Genomic DNA, 23,595 nt, shown 5'->3' with positions numbered 1-23,595 from the left:
ACAAAGTCTTGGAGGATTTAAATTTCTGAGAAGCATAATGGGTGATCCAATCTTCAGTACCAGGTTATGCGGTGGCATTCCGGGAGGTTCTAAAGAGTTTAAAAATTCAGTAGGATAGTGCACAGCCTCATTTTCTTCAACAACGGTATCTATTGATTTTTATAATATGGCTTCTCCAGGCAACTCTTCTTGAATCTTTAAGTTGATGTTGTTTACACAATTATTTTAGTTACTGGATGAAGTGGCATTAAACCATTCCCAATATTTAACAAATGATCAGCAAACTGACTGTCCATTGTGCTGCCATGCAGAGAAACTGTCATATTTGTGGTTAGTCTTAAAGTGCAAACATGCCTCCAAAGATGTGATGATTTAAGGCATGCATTAATTTCATCCGCCATTGTTCCTTTTGGAATGACCGGCAATGTTTGTCGAAAATCTCTAGCCAATACAACAGTGACTCCACCCATTAGTAAATCATTGCCTCTTAAAAATTGAAGTGTTTGATTAAGGGCCTGTAAAGGATTTTTGTGTGACATGGTGCATTCATCCCATACAATGACCTGACATTCCTGCAGAATCTGACCTTTTTCTGTTCGTTTAGTGATATTGCAGACGGGAGTTTCACTTCGGGCCAGATTAAGCGGTAACTTGAAAGCTGAATGTGCTGTTCTTCCACCAGGGAGCAAAGTTGCAGCAATTCCAGAAGAGGCCACAGCAATAGCTATCTTGGAATGTACTCGAATTTTAGCAAGTAACAACTTGATGAGAAACGTCTTACCTGTTCCTCCGGGTGCATCCAGAAAAAATATATTTCCCCTTTTTTTTTGGAACTTCTTCCAAGACATTGTTCCAGACATTCCAGAGTTATGGTCGTTTTGGATGATTTTTAGGTGTTACCCCCCTTGCCACCCCCACCCTTAGGAGTGCTAGGGGTGTCTTGTCCCCACAATATTTGTTGTCAGACTGTAAGTCATATGTGTACCAGGTTTGGTGTAAATTGTTCCAGACATTCCAGAGTTATGGTCGTTTTGGATGATTTTTAGGTGTTACCCCCCTCGCCACCCCCACCCTTAGGAGTGCTAGGGGTGTCTTGCCCCCACAATATTTGTTGTCAGACTGTAAGTCATATATGTACCAGGTTTGGTGTAAATTGTTCCAGACATTCCAGAGTTATGGTCGTTTTCGATGATTTTTAGGTGTTACTCCCCTCGCCACCCCCACCCTTAGGAGTGCTAGGGGTGTCTTGCCCTGACAATATTTGTTGTCAGACTGTAAGTTATATGTGTACCAGGTTTGGTGTAAATTGTTCCAGACATTCCAGAGTTATGGTCGTTTTCGATGATTTTTAGGTGTTACCCCCCTCGCCACCCCCACCCTTAGGAGTGCTAGGGGTGTCTTGCCCCCACAATATTTGTTGTCAGACTGTAAGTCATATGTGTACCAGGTTTGGTGTAAATTGTTCCAGACATTCCAGAGTTATGGTCATTTTGGATGATTTTTAGGTGTTACCCCCCTCACCACCCCCACCCTTAGGAGTGCTAGGGGTGTCTTGCCCCCACAATATTTGTTGTCAGACTGTAAGTCATATGTGTACCAGGTTTGGTGTAAATTGTTCCAGACATTCCAGAGTTATGGTCGTTTTCGATGATTTTTAGGTGTTACCCCCCTCGCCACCCCCACCCTTAGGAGTGCTAGGGGTGTCTTGCACCCACAATATTTGTTGTCAGACTGTAAGTCATATGTGTACCAGGTTTGGTGTAAATTGTTCCAGACATTCCAGAGTTATGGTCGTTTTCGATGATTTTTAGGTGTTACCCCCCTCGCCACCCCCACCCCGTAATGAATTTCAATTTTAATTTTTTTTAGTTGCCTCCGTCATGTTTTAATACACTCGTATGCAAAATTTCATGATCTTCACTTGAAAAATGTGGATTTGTATAGAAAGACAGACAGAAGGACAGAAGGACAGAAGGACAAATTTTCTCTTTTATATATTAGATGTAAAGACCTCCTTGCTCCAATTCTGGTGGAAGTGAAAAAAAGCTGTTTTGAAAAGTTCTGGATGTCTCAGTCCGTGAGGGTTTCATCATTGGTTCAGTTGTCTAAAGGTAAAGAGCCTGGTAACATCAAGAATTGAAGGCCAATAACCCTCTTGACTGTCGATGGGAAGATTGTTGCAAAAACCTTGTTTTCTTGAAAAGTTTGTCTGTCCTCAGCACTATTATCAGGCTGTTAATTTGGCAAAGTAAAAGGGCGGAAGATCTTTGGAGCAGTTATCACAATAAAAGACCATTGGGTGTGGGAAGTTTGTTGTTGGTCGAGACCAAGCTAAAGCCTTTGATAGAGTAGATCATGGTTATCTGTGGGCAACTTTGTCAAAGTACGGTATCCCGGGACATTTTATTGGTTAAAAACTTTATATAAGGAGGTGGAGAGCTTTCCTCTGATTGATGGCTTGCATGGTGACACTTTCAGAGTTGAGGCAGGAGTGAGGCAGGTTTGCCCTTTGAATCTGCTCTTATATGTCTTTGCCATTGGCCCACTTCTGAGGTCATTTCAGGTTTGTGGTTTTCGAGGAGTACCTGTCCCCCACTGCTTGCCTCTGACTGTAGTTGCATATGCTAATTATGTGACTGTAGTGGTGTCTGAGCTTTGTGAGGGCCAGAGGTTATCTGCAGCCATCAGTAGCTATTCAGAAGCATCAGGGTCTCTGGTCAACTTTGAAAAAAATAACACTTTCTGGACCCGGCAAAGTGAACCTGATTTTTATCTGTTTGAATATGCAAATGCCTCCTCTCATATTAAGATCCTAAGTGCCTGATTCATTAAGGATCTTAAATTAAGAAGTCAATCAGTATTTAACTTATGTGTAAAACAGAATACTAATTTGCACCCCTTGCATTGTAACATGGTTTTGTCCAGGAGACTGAAATAAGAAATTTCTTAATTTAAGATCCTTAATGAATCAAGACCCTAGAGGTTAAATCTGGTAAAGAAGATAATGCCAAGTTAAATTGGAGAGGGTGGTTTGGATATGTTGAACCCAAGGGTTTTCTTTGACTCCTTGTTTCTAAGAGTACATTTTGGAAACTTGGGCTCATGTGTTGGTTCTCTGTGGGTTAACAGTATCAGGAATTGGATATTGCCTTTTACAGAATCTTGGATGCAAGGTGGTAGTCTCAAGGGGGTAGATGGATGTAGAACTACCTCCCACCATATCTAGAATCTGGCCTTAAGTGTCTGAGGAAGTGGGGAATAGAGAACTATTATGCTAAGAATAAGTCCAGAAAAGGACTATATTTTAAAGTATGTAGGACCTTCTTGTGTTACCAGCTTGCACTCAGACACTGTGTGGATAGAACATTGCAGGACATTTTAAAGTTCTTAAATGGGTCGAGATTTCCGGCAAAGTTTTTTTGCCATAGCTTAGTTGTCATTGCATGATAGGATGTTTGTCAGAGGTAGTTTAAAACTTTTAAATGTTTCAGATAGGAATTGTCCTCTGGCTTGTCATCAGGAGGAAATGATGCAACATTTTATAGTTGATTGCTGGGGACGCAGAACATTATCGAAGGAAATAGATTGACGTAGGATCAGGAGCTTAGACTCTCTGAAGTACACAGATGTAGTCTATGGAGATCCATCAACTCTAGATGTTATAGACAGAGAGTCAATGTATCTGATTATAACAATTGTTAAATATTACCACTGGCATACAGGAACTAGAGTATTGGTCAGCCATGAGTCTTTCTTAGATTTGAAGGCCATAAACCTCATCTTGTCAGAAGTAAGGTTAATGAAGACATTAGAGGTCGAGAAATATAGGAAATATGTAAAGTTGTGGGAAGGTATTTATCTGAAGGAATAACTTTGATGTTGATACCATTTGTATTCTCCCCAACAGCTATGGGCTCCCAAGCTAAAGTTTTTGACAATATTTTTTTTACAGGAATTAATGTTCTAATACCATTTTTAACATTTTAGGGAGGTGTCCAATATGTCCATACTTGCTGTATTGTATCTGTGAACAGAGTATGTTTGCTCCATTGTATTTCAGCTGATTGCTATTAAGAAAAAGAGCCTTCATTGTAACACTATCACATTCCAGTCACATACAGTAGATACTATATTTATATATGTGTATATATATATATATATATATATATATATATATATATATATATATATATTATGTTGTAATAGTGTCTGTACTGAGCTGTGTATATGTATATATATATATATATATATATATATATATATATATATATACACATATATTATGGCATGGTGTATTTGTATGGGGGGAGAGTGCTAGTAGTGTTACTGGTTAGGCTCATTACATATTTATATGTTGCAGGTAATAATGGCGAGAATCGCAATAACACCCCCAGGTTTGGAGTATCTGGCTCAGGTAAGACCCTCTTTAAACGGATTACAACTAAGAGTGATGCTCTGCAGAGAACAGTCGGGAAGGTTATAGTAGTGATGCTCTGTAGATATCAGACAATAAAGAGTGATGAAATGTATTCTATCTAATCATAAGAGGGATGGTTATGGCAGTGATACCCTGCAGTTATTAGACTGGACAGGGTATGGGAGTGATACCCTGCAGTTATTAGACAGGACAGGGTGTGGGAGTGATACTCTGCAGTTATTAGACAGGACAGGGTGTGGGAGTGATACCCTGCAGTTATTAGACAGGACAGGGTGTGGGAGTGATACTCTGCAGTTATTAGACTGGACAGGGTATGGGAGTGATACTCTGCAGTTATTAGACTGGACAGGGTATGGGAGTGATACTCTGCAGTTATTAGACTGGACAGGGTATGGGAGTGATACTCTGCAGTTATTAGACTGGACAGGGTATGGGAGTGATACTCTGCAGTTATTAGACTGGACTGGGTATGGGAGTGATACTCTGCAGTTATTAGACTGGACAGGGTATGGGAGTAATACTCTGCAGTATTAGACTGGACAGGGTATGGGAGTGATACTCTGCAGTTATTAGACTGGACAGGGTATGGGAGTGATACTCTGCAGTTATTAGACTGGACAGGGTATGGAGTGATACTCTGCAGTTATTAGACTGGACAGGGTATGGGAGTGATACTCTGCAGTTATTAGTCTGGACAGGGTATGGGAGTCATACTCTGCAGTTATTAGACTGGACAGGGTATGGGAGTGATACTCTGCAGTTATTAGACTGGACAGGGTATGGGAGTGATATTCTGCAGTTATTAGACTGGACAGGGTATGGGAGTGATACCCTGCAGTTATTAGACAGGACTTGGTATGGGAGTGATACTCTGCAGTTATTAGACAGGACTGGGTGTGGGAGTGATACTCTGCAGTTATTAGACTGGACAGGGTATGGGAGTGATACCCTGCAGTTATTAGACTGGACAGGGTATGGGAGTGATACCCTGCAGTTATTAGACTGGACAGGGTATGGGAGTGATACCCTGCAGTTATTAGACTGGACAGGGTATGGGAGTGATACCCTGCAGTTATTAGACTGGACAGGGTATGGGAGTGATACCCTGCAGTTATTAGACTGGACAGGGTATGGGAGTGATACCCTGCAGTTATTAGACAGGACTGGGTATGGGAGTGATACTCTGCAGTTATTAGACAGGACAGGGTGTGGGAGTGATACCCTGCAGTTATTAGACAGGACAGGGTGTGGGAGTGATACCCTGCAGTTATTAGACAGGACAGGGTGTGGGAGTGATACTCTGCAGTTATTAGACTGGACAGGGTATGGGAATGATACTCTGCAGTTATTAGACAGGACAGGGTGTGGGAGTGATACCCTGCAGTTATTAGACAGGGCAGGGTGTGGGAGTGATACCCTGCAGTTATTAGACTGGACAGTGTGTGGGAGTGATACCCTGCAGTTATTAGACAGGACAGGGTGTGGGATTGATACTCTGCAGTTATTAGACTGGACAGGGTATGGGAGTGATACCCTGCAGTTATTAGACAGGGCAGGGTGTGGAAGTGATACCCTGCAGTTATTAGACTGGACAGGGTGTGGGAGTGATACCCTGCAGTTATTAGACTGGACAGGGTGTGGGAGTGATACCCTGCAGTTATTAGACAGGGCAGGGTGTGGGAGTGATACCCTGCAGTTATTAGACTGGACAGGGTGTGGGAGTGATACCCTGCAGTTATTAGACTGGACAGGGTATGGGAGTGATACTCTGCAGTTATTAGACAGGGCAGGGTGTGGGAGTGATACCCTGCAGTTATTAGACTGGACAGGGTATGGGAGTGATACTCTGCAGTTATTAGACTGGACAGGGTGTGGGAGTGATACCCTGCAGTTATTAGACTGGACAGGGTATGGGAGTGATACTCTGCAGGGAACAGACACGAGAGAGTGAGGGTGATATACAGTAGATATCACACAGAGCAGAATACATCACTTCAGTGCATGTCTCACATTATCTCCCACCTCACCCCTCTGCTGGGCCCAATATCTGCGTCTCTCATCCACACTCATCTCTGGCTCCCATTTCCCTACAGGTTGTAAATGGTGTTGAAGTAATAATTAACAAAAATCCTATATGGCCAATTAGTTCAAGAGAATGAACCAATGAACTTGAATTTTGTTTCTGTGCTTTTAAGAGAACGGAAAAAAACACATATTACACAATAACGTGTATTGTACAATATGAGATCAACAAGTTATATAATTGTCACGTGATCTTCATTTAGCAATATAAGGCCAAAGAAATATTGGCTCCAAATAAGGTCAAGACAACCCTTCCAAAAAAAGGCCAAGAACATGTCACTTTAATGATAGAGACTTAGGGCTAGATTTACTATCAGGCGGGATGTTCGGCGTCTTTAAGCCGCCATGCATCGCCGCGTTTTTCCGGCGGGTTTGCATTGCAAACAGCCAGATTTACGAATAGGCGCGTTTCATCTTCAAGTTGAAGCCGCCGGCGATGTCACGGCGGGATGTAATGGTCAAAGCCGCCGGCAGCTTTGAATTGAACATGGCGCTTTTGCTTTAAATGATGGCGCTTTCGTGTGATGGCAGTTTTTTTAAAAAATACACCTGTCTCATGGCCTGTTACTATTGGCTACTTTCAATGTCAGGAGATTTGACATCACAAGCCCTATATAAACCACTGGCCTGACACTTTTTCTTTGATAGGGTTTTGAGGAGTATAGAGAGAATAAATAAATAAATAAAATAAACCATTGCACTGACATCAAACACATTTTAGAGCAATAAATGTTTTTTATAGTATGCACTTACATGTAAAGTAGTTTGTAATGAGACGGTCTCTAATCTGCCTCCCCCCCCCCTCTGTGCTCTGCACATCCCCAAATGGGATACGGACCCCTTCTTCTTCACTGTCTACTGCAATAATCGGTGGGGTAAGTTGATGTACAGCTAGATTATGTATCAGACAGCCAGCCAGGATAATATCAGACACCTTTACTGGTGCATACATAAGCACCCCACCAGATGTATCTAGGAACCTGAACCTGGTTTACAAGAGTACAAAGGTACGTTCTATGACACCTCTAGTGGCTATGTGTGCCTCATTGTATTTGTGCTGTGCAGGGTCCGCAGAACAGATGGCAACTGTTGTCCTTCCTCCTCCTCCTGGCGCCTTTCTGCCTTCATCAGATAAAAAGCTGAAAACATACACTGGCAAGAATGCAGCACATTCCCTGCAAAGCCATTCTCCAACAAACCCACACCTGACAAATAATGAGGGGCCCTTTTTGTAAGCATCATGATTAACTGCTGGGCAATAGACTGTGATTGTCTGTGATTTCTTCAGCCAGAAACACCTTTTTGATTTTGTCACTTTTGGATTGCATTAACATTAAATTAAGGGTTAACTATGTAATGACACATTGTGCATCCTGATTTTGTAAAAACACATGGACATGAAATGGTCCTTTCTCTTATGTTCAGAATGGCAAAATAACTCAAACAGCAGCGCTTTCATTTTGGTCTTTTGAATGGCGCTTTTCCGGCGGTTTTATCAACCGCCTAATATTAAATCCGGCTGTTTGTATGTTCAACATTGTTGAAACCGTCATGGCGCTTTATACAGAGGCAGGTTTGAAAAATTCATTTCTGGCCGTTTGGTCGGTTTTAGCGTTAGTAAATCCGGCGATGGCTAAACCCGCCGGCAAATCCGCCGAAAGTCGGCGGGTTTACAAACACGCCTGATAGTAAATCTAGCCCTTAGAGTGCCAGCAGTGATGTAAGCTGGGAAGGTGTGTTTTAAAGTAATAATGAGTAACATTGTCTATAAAAGAATGACATAATCAAATATAGATGGTCAATTGACATTTGAGACCCTGGGCGTGTGTCTGCTTCGTCCAGTATGGCTGTATCTATGTATAATATCATTTTAATAATAAACTATAGGAATATTATATTTTGGAAACCTGCTCATCTCATTTATTATTTAAAGAGAAGAAAAGAGAAAATCTTATACAACTGTGAGCAGCACCCTCTGACCGCTTTGTCTGTCTGTCCATACCCAGTCTGCATTTATTGCTGTTTGTCCCCCACAGTAAAGAACAATGCAGCCTGCTGGCACTATATAAATAAATTATATAATAATAATAATAATAATAATAATAATAATAATAATAATAATAATAATAATATCAGGGTTATGGGAGTGATTTCTGCAGAGATCAGACAAAGAAGGGTTGTAGTGATTTTGTACAGTTATAACACAGTAGTATTAATGATGGTGTCTTTGTTGATAATAGTGGTATTAGTGGTGGTAATCATGGCTGTTGGTGATAATAGTGGTGATAATTATAGTGAGGTTTAGTGATAATAGAGAAGGTAACGGTGGTGATGTTGCTAGTGTTGGTGATAATAGTGGTATTAGTGGTGGCAGTGTTAGTGTTGGTGATAATAGTAGTATTAGTGGTGGCAGTGTTAGTGATAATGGTAGAATTAGATGTGGCAGTGTTTGTGTTGGTGATAATAGTGGTGTTAGTGGTAGTAATGATAATAGTGTTGGTGATAATAGTGGTATTAGTGGTGGCAGTGTTAGTGTTGGTGATAATAGTGGTATTAGTGGTGGCAGTGTTAGTGTTGGTGATAATAGTGGTATTAGTGGTGGCAGTGTTAGTGTTGGTGATAATAGTGGTGTTAGTGGTGGCAGTGTTAGTGATAATGGTAGAATTAGATGTGGCAGTGTTAGTGTTGATGGTTGATGGTTGATGGTTAGTGGTATTAGTGGTGGCAGTGTTAGTGTTGGTGATAATAGTGGTATTAGTGGTGGCAGTGTTAGTGATGGTGATAATAGTGGTATTAGTGGTGGCAGTGTTAGTGTTGGTGATAATAGTGGTATTAGTGGTGGCAGTGTTAGTGATGGTGATAATAGTGGTATTAGTGGTGGCAGTCTTAGTGTTGGTGATAATAGTGGTATTAGTGGTGGCAGTGTTAGTGATGGTGATAATAGTGGTATTAGTGGTGGCAGTCTTAGTGATGGTGATAATAGTGGTATTAGTGGTGGCAGTGTTAGTGATGGTGATAATAGTGGTATTAGAGGTGGTAGTGTTGGTGATAATAGTGGTATTAGTGGTGGCAGTGTTAGTGATGGTGATAATAGTGGTATTAGAGGTGGTAGTGTTAGTGTTGGTGATAATAGTGGTATTAGTGGTGGCAGTGTTCGTGTTGGTGATAATAGTGGTGTTAGAGGTGGCAGTGTTAGTGTTGGTGATAATAGTTGTATTAGAGGTGGCAGTGTTAGTGTTGGTGATAATAATGGTATTAGTGGTGGCAGTGTTAGTGTTGGTGATAATAGTTGTATTAGATGTGGCAGTGTTAGTGTTGATGATAATAGTGGTATTAGTGGTGGCAGTGTTAGTGATGGTGATAATAGTGGTTTTAGTGGTGGCAGTGTTAGTGATGGTGATAATAGTGGTATTAGTGGTGGCAGTGTTAGTGTTGGTGATAATAGTGGTATTAGTGGTGGCAGTGTTAGTGATGGTGATGATAGTGGTATTAGTGGTGGCAGTGTTAGTGATAATGGTAGAATTAGATGTGGCAGTGTTAGTGTTGGTTATAATAGCGGGGGTAATGGTAATTATATAGTGATACATTCTAACTCTGCTCTCTCTTACTTTACAGGTCAGCCAGTTCCATGTTAATCAGACCAGTAAGTTCTTTCTTACATGTTTCACGTTACATATATTTATGCACACGTCAGTCCCACGTGATGGAAGATAGTGTCAGTGAGTTTCAGCCGATGGTATAAGGCAGTTATAATACCAAAAACTGTTATTTCCATTTTTGACTACAAGGAAAATGATAAACACCTCATCGTCTAATGACGGCAGCTGAATCCTTCACCTTATATCACCTCATGTCAGACAGTACAGAAAGATAATTTCAGCACTGACGTAAATCAAATGAAATATGATACCAAAACAAACTGATTCCCGGCTGCTGTGATTCGTAGTGTTAGGAGCCTCCTTCTTCCAACCAAATATGTCATCTTATTAATATTCACAACATAAAAAATTATAGTGTTTTGACTTTCCCATTGTGATCCCGGAGTCCGTCCTAGTTCTGTTACTTCATGAGTAAATATTAGATTCCAATCATTCTGATTCACATAATTCATAAACTGTTTAGCTTCCTCCTCTGTTCCTTCCCAAATCAGTATATGTTATATTGCTTATAATGCCCAATATTGTTCTGCTGAATGTTATGTGTCTATATATATGTATATATATTTATATAATGTGTATTGAAGGAAAAAATACGGAAGAAATGTGGGCTGTCTTTAAAATGTTGTTGGAAACATACACGTATAAGTTCATTCCTATGGGAAATAAATGTAAAAGAATTAATGTGGCTAAATAAAAAGGTAAGGGAAGAAATGCAAAGGAAGAAGCGTGCATTTAAATTGTTTAAGTCTGAAGGGTCAGAGGAGTCCTTCCGTAGGTACAAGGAATGTAATAAAACATGCAAAAAGGAAATTAGATTGGCTAAATTAGAAAATGAAAGGCACGTTGCAAAAGAAAGTGAGACAAACCCCAAAAAGTTTTTTAAGTATATAAATGGCAAAAGGATTAAAAAAGATAATATAGGACCCCTAAGAAGTGAGATGGGTGAATTGATAAATGATACTAAGGAAAAAGCAGAGGTATTAAACACGTTCTTTTCTTCAGTATTTACCAGAGAGGAACAAATGGCAGGAGTAATACATAAAAATGGAAATGAAACCATGCCATTAATTAATACTTGGTTGTCAGAGGAAGAAGTCCAAAGGCGACTGAAGAATATTAAGATAAATAAAGCTCCAGGTCCAGATGGCATACACCCAAGGGTCCTTATGGAGTTAATCTCGGAAATAGCTAGACCGCTATTCTTAATTTTCATAGATTCAATCTCATCAGGCTCAGTACCAAGGGATTGGCGAATAGCAGATGTGGTGCCGTTGTTTAAAAAGGGGACGAGATCACAACCAGAGAATTATAGACCTGTAAGCCTGACATCAATAGTGGGGAAACTACTGGAAGGTATTTTAAGGGACAGTATTCAGGATTACTTGGTACGCAATAAAATTATTAGTGGGAATCAACATGGATTTGTGAGGGATAGGTCATGTCAAACTAATCTAATTAGTTTCTACGAGGAAGTTAGTGGGAACTTAGACCAGGGCATGACAGTAGATGCGGTGTACTTAGATTTTGCAAAGGCCTTTGATACAGTGCCACACAAGAGGTTGGTTTACAAAATAAGGGAACTGGGTCTAGGAATCAAAATTTGTACTTGGATCGAAAACTGGTTAGAGAATAGGGAACAGAGAGTTGTGATAAATGGAACATTTTCTAATTGGTCAAAAGTCTTAAGTGGAGTACCTCAAGGTTCCGTGCTGGGGCCACTCCTTTTTAATATATTTATTAATGACCTTGGTGATGGTTTAGAGAGTAAAGTTTCTATTTTTGCAGATGACACTAAACTCTGTAAGGTAATAAAATCAGAGCAAGATGTAGCTTCTCTACAGAGGGACTTAAATAAACTGGAGGATTGGGCGGCCAAATGGAATATAAGGTGTAACATAGATAAATGTAAGGTTATGCATTCAGGGATCAAAAACAAGAATGCAATCTATAAATTAAATGGAATTAATTTAGGAGAATCTATAATGGAAAAGGATTTGGGAGTGCTCGTAGACAGTAGACTTAGCAATAGTGCTCAATGTCAAGCAGCAGCTGCAAGGGCAAACAAAGTATTGGCATGCATAAAAAGGGGCATAGATGCAAGGGAAGACAGTGTAATTTTGCCACTGTATAAATCGTTGGTAAGACCTCATCTTGAATATGCAGTACAGTTCTGGGCACCACTCTGTAAAAAAGATAATTTGGAACTAGAAAGGGTTCAGAGAAGGGCGACAAAATTGATAAAGGGTATGGAGTCATTAAGTTATGAGGAAAGGTTAGCCAGTTTAGGCATGTTTACTTTAGAAAAGAGGCGTCTAAGGGGAGATATGATTACTATGTACAAATACATTAGGGGTCAATACGGAGAGCTTTCATGGGAACTTTTTACCCCAAAGACCATACACAGGACATGTGGTCATCCCCTAAGGTTAGAGGAGAGGAAATTTCACAACCAGCAAAGGAAGGGGTTCTTTACAGTAAGGGCAGTCAAGATATGGAATTCATTGCCAGGGAAGGTTGTGATGGCAGATTCAATAGATATGTTTAAGAAAGGGTTAGACAAATTTTTAGCGGAAAGGTGTATCCAGGGATATGACCATTAATTTAAAATAAAGGATAGTAGTGGATATAGGGTAAAAATAGGACTGCAATATTGAGTCTGGGGGGATTTTCACAATTGAAACAGATTGGCGGTTGCTTACTCTGGATTAATTTCAAATATAAGTGCAGGATCGCAGGAGATCCAAAATAGGTTGAACTTGATGGACTGGTGTCTTTTTTCAACCTCATCAACTATGTAACTATATATAATATATAGGTTTGTCTACATATATCTATAGGTGTGTCTATATGTATCAACATGTATCTAGATGTGTGTTTATATTTATATATAGGTATCCACAGGGGTGTCTATATGTACACTATAAGGACAAAAGTATTCGGACGCTTGACCATTACACTAACAGGGACTGTAATGACATTGTATTCAAATACATATACTTTAATATGGAGTTGGTTCCCCTTTTGCAGTGATAACAGCTTCCACTATTCTTGGAAGACTTTCCACAAGATGTTGGAGTGTTTCTGTGGGAATTTGTGCCCATTCATTCTGTAGAGCATTTATGAGGTCAGGCACTGATGTTGGACGAGAAGGTCTGGCTCACCATCTCCATTCCAATTCATTCCAAATGTGTTTGATGAGGTTGAGGTCAGGGCTCTGTGCCGGCCAGTCAGTTCTTCCACATCGAACTCATCAAACCATGTCTTGTAGTCCTTACTGTGTGCACTGGGGCACAGTCATGTTGGGATAGAAAAGGTCCTTACCCAAACTGTTACCATAAAGTTGGAAGCATAGCATTGTCCAAAATGACTTGGTATGTTGAAGCATTAAGATTACCCTTCAATGGAGATAAGGGGCCTAGGCCAAACCCTGAAAAATAGCCCCATACCATTATGCCTCCTCCACCAAACTTCACAGTTTGCATATTGCAGTCAGACAGGTAACGTTCTCCTGGCATCCGCCAAACCCAGACTCGCCCATCTGACTACCAAACAGAGAAGTGTGATTCATCACGCCACAGAAAACGATTCCACTGCTCCAGAGTCCAGTTTCGGTGTGCTTTACACCACTCCATCCGACGCTTGGCATTGGTCTTGGTGATGTGAGGCTGCATGCAGCTGCTCGGCCATGGAAACCCATCCATTAAGCTCCTGCGGCACAGTTTTTGTGCTTACATTAATGCCAGAGGAAGTTCAGAACTCTTCAGCTATGGAATCAGCAGAGCGTTGGTGACTTTTACACACCATGCACCTTAGCAATCGTTGACCCCGCTCTGTGATTTTTAAGTGGTCTTCTGCTTCATGGTTGAGTTGCTGTTGTTCCTAAACGCTTCCACTGTCTAATAATATCACTTACAGGTGACCGTGGAATATCCAGCAGGGGGGAAATTTCATGAACCATCTTATTGCAAAGGTGTCATCCTATCAGAGTACCACACATCCTATCACAGTATCACACATCCTATCACAGTACCACACATCCTATCACAGTACCACACATCCTATCACAGTACCACACATCCTATCACAGTACCACACATCCTATCACAGTACCACACATCCTATCACAGTACCACACATCCTATCACAGTACCACACATCCTATCACAGTACCATACATCCTATCACAGTACCACACATCCTATCACAGTACCACACATCCTATCACAGTACCACACATCTTATCACAGTACCGCACATCCTATCACAGTACCACACATCCTATCACAGTACCACACATCCTATCACACATCCTATCACAGTACCACACATCCTATCACAGTACCACACATCCTATCACAGTACCACACATCCTATCACAGTACCACACATCCTATCACAGTACCACACATCCTATCACAGTACCACACATCCTATCACAGTACCATACATCCTATCACAGTACCACACATCCTATCACAGTACCACACATCCTATCACAGTACCACACATCCTATCACAGTACCACACATCCTATCACAGTACCGCACATCCTATCACAGTACCGCACATCCTATCACAGTACCATACATCCTATCACAGTACCACACATCCTATCACAGTACCACACATCCTATCACAGTACCGCACATCCTATCACAGTACCACACATCCTATCACAGTACCACACATCCTATCACAGCACCACACATCCTATCACAGTACCACACATCCTATCACAGTACCACACATCCTATCACAGTACCGCACATCCTATCACACATCCTATCACAGTACCGCACATCCTATCACACATCCTATCACAGTACCACACATCCTATCACAGTACCGCACATCCTATCACAGTACCACACATCCTATCACAGTACCACACATCCTATCACACATCCTATCACAGTACCACACATCCTATCACAGTACCACACATCCTATCACAGTACCACACATCCTATCACAGTACCACACATCCTATCACAGTACCACACATCCTATCACAGTACCGCACATCCTATCACAGTATCACACATCCTATCACAGTATCACACATCCTATCACAGTACCACACATCCTATCACAGTACCACACATCCTATCACAGTACCGCACATCCTATCACAGTACCACACATCCTATCACAGTACCACACATCCTATCACAGTACCGCACATCCTATCACAGTACCGCACATCCTATCACAGTACCACACATCCTATCACAGTACCACACATCCTATCACAGTACCACACATCCTATCACAGTACCGCACATCCTATCACAGTATCGCACATCCTATCACAGTACCACACATCCTATCACAGTACCGCACATCCTATCACAGTACCACACATCCTATCACAGTACCACACATCCTATCACACATCCTATCACAGTACCACACATCCTATCACAGTACCACACATCCTATCACAGTACCACACATCCTATCACAGTACCACACATCCTATCACAGTACCACACATCCTATCACAGTACCGCACATCCTATCACAGTACCGCACATCCTATCACAGTACCATACATCCTATCACAGTACCACACATCCTATCACAGTACCACACATCCTATCACAGTACCGCACATCCTATCACAGTACCACACATCCTATCACAGTACCACACATCCTATCACAGCACCACACATCCTATCACAGTACCACACATCCTATCACAGTACCACACATCCTATCACAGTACCGCACATCCTATCACACATCCTATCACAGTACCGCACATCCTATCACACATCCTATCACAGTACCACACATCCTATCACAGTACCGCACATCCTATCACAGTACCACACATCCTATCACAGTACCACACATCCTATCACACATCCTATCACAGTACCACACATCCTATCACAGTACCACACATCCTATCACAGTACCACACATCCTATCACAGTACCACACATCCTATCACAGTACCGCACATCCTATCACAGTACCGCACATCCTATCACAGTATCACACATCCTATCACAGTACCACACATCCTATCACAGTACCACACATCCTATCACAGTACCACACATCCTATCACAGTACCGCACATCCTATCACAGTACCACACATCCTATCACAGTACCACACATCCTATCACAGTACCGCACATCCTATCACAGTACCACACATCCTATCACAGTACCACACATCCTATCACAGTACCACACATCCTATCACAGTACCGCACATCCTATCACAGTATCGCACATCCTATCACAGTACCACACATCCTATCACAGTACCGCACATCCTATCACAGTACCACACATCCTATCACAGTACCACACATCCTATCACACATCCTATCACAGTACCACACATCCTATCACAGTACCACACATCCTATCACAGTACCGCACATCCTATCACAGTACCACACATCCTATCACAGTACCACACATCCTATCACACATCCTATCACAGTACCACACATCCTATCACAGTACCGCACATCCTATCACAGTACCACACATCCTATCACAGTACCACACATCCTATCACAGTACCACACATCCTATCACAGTATCACACATCCTATCACAGTACCACACATCCTATCACAGTACCACACATCCTATCACAGTATCACACATCCTATCACAGTACCACACATCCTATCACAGTACCACACATCCTATCACAGTATCACACATCCTATCACAGTACCGCACATCCTATCACAGTACCGCACATCCTATCACAGTACCACACATCTTATCACAGTACAACACATCCTATCACAGCACCACACATCCTATCACAGTACCACACATCCTATCACAGTACCACACATCCTATCACAGCACCACACATCCTATCACAGTATCACACATCCTATCACAGTACCACACATCCTATCACAGTACCACACATCCTATCACAGTATCACACATCCTATCACAGTACCACACATCCTATCACAGTACCACACAGTACCACACATCCTATCACAGTACCACACATCCTATCACAGTATCACACATCCTATCACAGTACCATGCTGTACCACACATCCTATCACAGTACCACACATCCTATCACAGTACCACACATCCTATCACACATCCTATCACAGTACCACACATCCTATCACAGTACCACACATCCTATCACAGTACCACACATCCTATCACAGTACCACACATCCTATCACAGTACCGCACATCCTATCACAGTACCGCACATCCTATCACAGTATCACACATCCTATCACAGTACCACACATCCTATCACAGTACCACACATCCTATCACAGTACCACACATCCTATCACAGTACCGCACATCCTATCACAGTACCACACATCCTATCACAGTACCACACATCCTATCACAGTACCGCACATCCTATCACAGTACCACACATCCTATCACAGTACCACACATCCTATCACAGTACCACACATCCTATCACAGTACCGCACATCCTATCACAGTATCGCACATCCTATCACAGTACCACACATCCTATCACAGTACCGCACATCCTATCACAGTACCACACATCCTATCACAGTACCACACATCCTATCACACATCCTATCACAGTACCACACATCCTATCACAGTACCACACATCCTATCACAGTACCGCACATCCTATCACAGTACCCACACATCCTATCACAGTACCACACATCCTATCACACATCCTATCACAGTACCACACATCCTATCACAGTACCGCACATCCTATCACAGTACCACACATCCTATCACAGTACCACACATCCTATCACAGTACCACACATCCTATCACAGTATCACACATCCTATCACAGTACCACACATCCTATCACAGTACCACACATCCTATCACAGTATCACACATCCTATCACAGTACCACACATCCTATCACAGTACCACACATCCTATCACAGTATCACACATCCTATCACAGTACCGCACATCCTATCACAGTACCGCACATCCTATCACAGTACCACACATCTTATCACAGTACAACACATCCTATCACAGCACCACACATCCTATCACAGTACCACACATCCTATCACAGTACCACACATCCTATCACAGCACCACACATCCTATCACAGTATCACACATCCTATCACAGTACCACACATCCTATCACAGTACCACACATCCTATCACAGTATCACACATCCTATCACAGTACCACACATCCTATCACAGTACCACACAGTACCACACATCCTATCACAGTACCACACATCCTATCACAGTATCACACATCCTATCACAGTACCATGCTGTACCACACATCCTATCACAGTACCACACATCCTATCACAGTACCACACATCCTATCACAGTACCACACATCCTATCACAGTATCACACATCCTATCACAGTACCACACATCCTATCACAGTACCACACATCCTATCACAGTACCACACATCCTATCACAGTACCACACATCCTATCACAGTACCACACATCCCATCACAGTACCACACATCCTATCACAGTACCACACATCCTATCACAGTATCACACATCCTATCACAGTACCACACATCCTATCACAGTATCACACATCCTATCACAGTACCGCACATCCTATCACAGTACCACACATCCTATCACAGTACCACACATCCTATCACAGTACCGCACATCCTATCACAGTACCACACATCCTATCACAGTACCACACATCCTATCACAGTATCACACATCCTATCACAGTACCACACATCCTATCACAGTATCACACATCCTATCACAGTACCACACATCCTATCACAGTACCACACATCCTATCACAGTACCGCACATCCTATCACAGTACCGCACATCCTATCACAGTACCGCACATCCTATCACAGTACCGCACATCCTATCACAGTACCACACACCCTATCAGAGTACCACACATCCTATCACAGTACCACACATCCTATCACAGCACCACACATCCTATCACAGTATCACACATCCTATCACAGTATCACACATCCTATCACAGTACTACACATCCTATCACAGTACCGCACATCCTATCACAGTACCACACATCCTATCACAGCACCACACATCCTATCACAGTACCACACATCCTATCACAGTACCACACATCCTATCACAGTACCACACATCCTATCACAGTACCACACATCCTATCACAGTACCACACATCCTATCACAGTACCGCACATCCTATCACAGTACCGCACATCCTATCACAGTACCACACATCCTATCACAGTACCGCACATCCTATCACAGTACCACACATCCTATCACAGTACCGCACATCCTATCACAGTATCACACATCCTATCACAGTACCGCGCATCCTATCACAGTACCGCGCATCCTATCACAGTACCGCACATCCTATCACAGTACCACACATCCTATCACAGTACCGCACATCCTATCACAGTACCGCACATCCTATCACAGTATCACACATCCTATCACAGTACCGCGCATCCTATCACAGTACCGCGCATCCTATCACTGTACCACACATCCTATCACACATCCTATCACAGTACCGCACATCCTATCACAGTATCACACATCCTATCACAGTATCGCACATCCTATCACAGTACCACACATCCTATCACAGTACCACACATCCTATCACAGTATCACACATCCTATCACAGTACCACACATCCTATCACAGTACCACACATCCTATCACAGTACCACACATCCTATCACAGTACCACACATCCTATCACAGTACCACACATCCTATCACAGTACCGCACATCCTATCACAGTATCACACATCCTATCACAGTACCGCACATCCTATCACAGTACCACACATCCTATCACAGTAACGCACATCCTATCACAGTACCACACATCCTATCACAGTATCACACATCCTATCACAGTACCACACATCCTATCACAGTACCGCACATCCTATCACAGTACCGCACATCCTATCATACATCCTATCACAGTACCACACATCCTATCACAGTACCGCACATCCTATCACAGTACCACACATCCTATCACAGTACCACACATCCTATCACACATCCTATCACAGTTCCACACATCCTATCACAGTACCACACATCCTATCACAGTACCACACATCCTATCACAGTACCACACATCCTATCACAGTACCGCACATCCTATCACAGTACCGCACATCCTATCACAGTACCGCACATCCTATCACAGTACCGCACATCCTATCACAGTACCACACATCCTATCACAGTACCACACATCCTATCACAGTACCACACATCCTATCACAGTACCACACATCCTATCACAGTACCACACATCCTATCACAGTAACGCACATCCTATCACAGTACCACACATCCTATCACAGTACCACACATCCTATCACAGTACCGCACATCCTATCACAGTACCACACATCCTATCACAGCACCACACATCCTATCACAGTACCACACATCCTATCACAGTACCACACATCCTATCACAGTACCGCACATCCTATCACACATCCTATCACAGTACACCACATCCTATCACACATCCTATCACAGTACCACACATCCTATCACAGTACCGCACATCCTATCACAGTACCACACATCCTATCACAGTACCACACATCCTATCACACATCCTATCACAGTACCACACATCCTATCACAGTACCACACATCCTATTACAGTACCACACATCCTATCACAGTACCACACATCCTATCACAGTACCACACATCCTATCACAGTACCACACATCCTATCACAGTACCACACATCCTATCACAGTACCGCACATCCTATCACAGTACCGCACATCCTATCACAGTATCACACATCCTATCACAGTACCACACATCCTATCACAGTACCGCACATCCTATCACAGTACCACACATCCTATCACACATCCTATCACAGTACCACACATCCTATCACAGTACCACACATCCTATCACAGTACCGCACATCCTATCACAGTACCACACATCCTATCACACATCCTATCACAGTACCACACATCCTATCACAGTACCAGACATTCTATCACAGTATCACACATCCTATCACAGTACCACACATCCTATCACAGTACCACACATCCTATCACAGTACCACACATCCTATCACAGTACCGCACATCCTATCACAGTACCACACATCCTATCACAGTACCACACATCCTATCACAGTACCACACATCCTATCACAGTATCACACATCCTATCACAGTACCACATATCCTATCACAGTACCACACATCCTATCACAGTACCACACATCCTATCACAGTACCACACATCCTATCACAGTACCACATATCCTATCACAGTACCACACATCCTATCACAGTATCACACATCCTATCACAGTATCACACATCCTATCACAGTACCACACATCCTATCACAGTACCACACATCCTATCACAGTACCACACATCCTATCACAGTACCACACATCCTATCACAGTACCACACATCCTATCACAGTACCACGCTGTACCACGCTGTACCACACAGTACCACACATCCTATCACAGTACCACACATCCTATCACAGTACCACACATCCTATCACTGTACCGCACATCCTATCACAGTACCGCACATCCTATCACAGTATCGCACATCCTATCACAGTACCGCACATCCTATCACAGTACCGCACATCCTATCACAGTACCGCACATCCTATCACAGTACCGCACATCCTATCACAGTACCGCACATCCTATCACAGTACCGCACATCCTATCACAGTACCGCACATCCTATCACAGTACCGCACATCCTATCACAGTACCGCACATCCTATCACAGTACCGCACATCCTATCACAGTACCGCACATCCTATCACAGTCCCGCACATCCTATCACAGTGCCGCACATCCTATCACAGTGCCGCACATCCTATCACAGTGCCGCACATCCTATCACAGTGCCGCACATCCTATCACAGTGCCGCACATCCTATCACAGTGCCGCACATCCTATCACAGTACCGCACATCCTATCACAGTACCGCACATCCTATCACAGTACCGCACATCCTATCACAGTACCGCACATCCTATCACAGTACCGCACATCCTATCACAGTACCGCACATCCTATCACAGTACCGCACATCCTATCACAGTACCGCACATCCTATCACAGTACCGCACATCCTATCACAGTACCGCACATCCTATCACAGTACCGCACATCCTATCACAGTACCGCGCATCCTATCACAGTACCGCGCATCCTATCACAGTACCGCGCATCCTATCACAGTACCGCGCATCCTATCACAGTACCGCGCATCCTATCACAGTACCGCGCATCCTATCACAGTACCGCGCATCCTATCACAGTACCGCACATTCTATCACAGTACCGCACATCCTATCACAGTACCGCACATCCTATCACAGTATCGCACATCCTATCACAGTACCGCACATCCTATCACAGTATCACACATCCTATCACAGTACCGCACATCCTATCACAGTACCACACATCCTATCACAGTACCACACATCCTATCACAGATCCTATCACAGTACCACACATCCTATCACAGTACCACACATCCTATCACAGTACCACGCATCCTATCACAGTACCACGCTGGAAGTCACTGAGCTCTTCAGAATGACTCATTTTGTATTGCAAATGTTTGCAAATGGAGACTGCATGGCTGGGTGCTGGATGTTATACACCTCTGCCAATGGGTCTCATTGAAACACCTAAAATCAATAATTAACAGTTGTGGCCGAATACTTTTGTCTGCATAGCGTATATATATACATATGTATCCATAGGTGCGTCTATACGTTTCTATAAGTGTGCTTATATGTACCTATAAGTGTGTATATATGTAATTATATGTGTATAAACATATGAAGAAAAAGCCATCAAGATCACAGTTTTTCCAAAGCAAAGAAAGAAACCCCAGTCATTGGACTGCTAAGAGTTGTCTTGCCAAACCCAGGCTACGGATTTTCTGATAAAATCATTTGTAAATATTAAATGTTAATATCATTATATCACTGATAACATCACATCCCATAAAATATTTTTTTAAATAACCAGCTGTGTCTGAAAATCTTTCCATTTTCTCTGCTGCCAAATCCTTGTGAGCCGAGAGGTCTGAATTCTACACGTGTCCCGTAATCACCGCTGTCATTTCAGAGAGCAGCATGTTCCAGACCTACTGTACCTATGACCTGCTCAGCCCTGATGGACTTCTCGTTTACCAAGGGGTTGAGGAACGTGATTGCTGTGGACCCCGGATGGATGTAAAAGTCCGAAATACCCAAGGTTATAATGTCCTAAACCTTCTTCTGCCTTCCAACTTCTGCAGCTGGGACACCATAGTAAGATCACTTTCTAAATCATTTATATGTTCCTTATGGAATGCATGGTCTCCGTACA

General features: G+C 42.6%; 1 protein-coding gene across 1 annotated transcript in view; it reads left to right on the top strand.

The window, feature by feature from the left end:
• The window catches only part of LOC142150934 (phospholipid scramblase 1-like), a 42,795-nt gene that overhangs the window by 7,943 nt on the left and 11,257 nt on the right, over positions 1-23,595 (top strand). Inside the window, exons 2-4 of the mRNA XM_075206134.1 lie at positions 4,361-4,414; positions 10,136-10,163; positions 23,353-23,537. Of these exons, the coding sequence (XP_075062235.1) occupies positions 4,367-4,414; positions 10,136-10,163; positions 23,353-23,537 (261 nt within the window). The 5' untranslated portion in view covers positions 4,361-4,366. The remainder of the gene's footprint in view (positions 1-4,360; positions 4,415-10,135; positions 10,164-23,352; positions 23,538-23,595) is intronic.

This window comes from Mixophyes fleayi, chromosome 4 (genome assembly GCF_038048845.1).
Source record: "Mixophyes fleayi isolate aMixFle1 chromosome 4, aMixFle1.hap1, whole genome shotgun sequence".
Taxonomy (NCBI): domain Eukaryota; kingdom Metazoa; phylum Chordata; class Amphibia; order Anura; family Limnodynastidae; genus Mixophyes; species Mixophyes fleayi.
The sequence above is the reverse complement of the archived record's forward strand: the minus strand, read 5'-3'. Positions and strand labels throughout refer to the sequence as shown.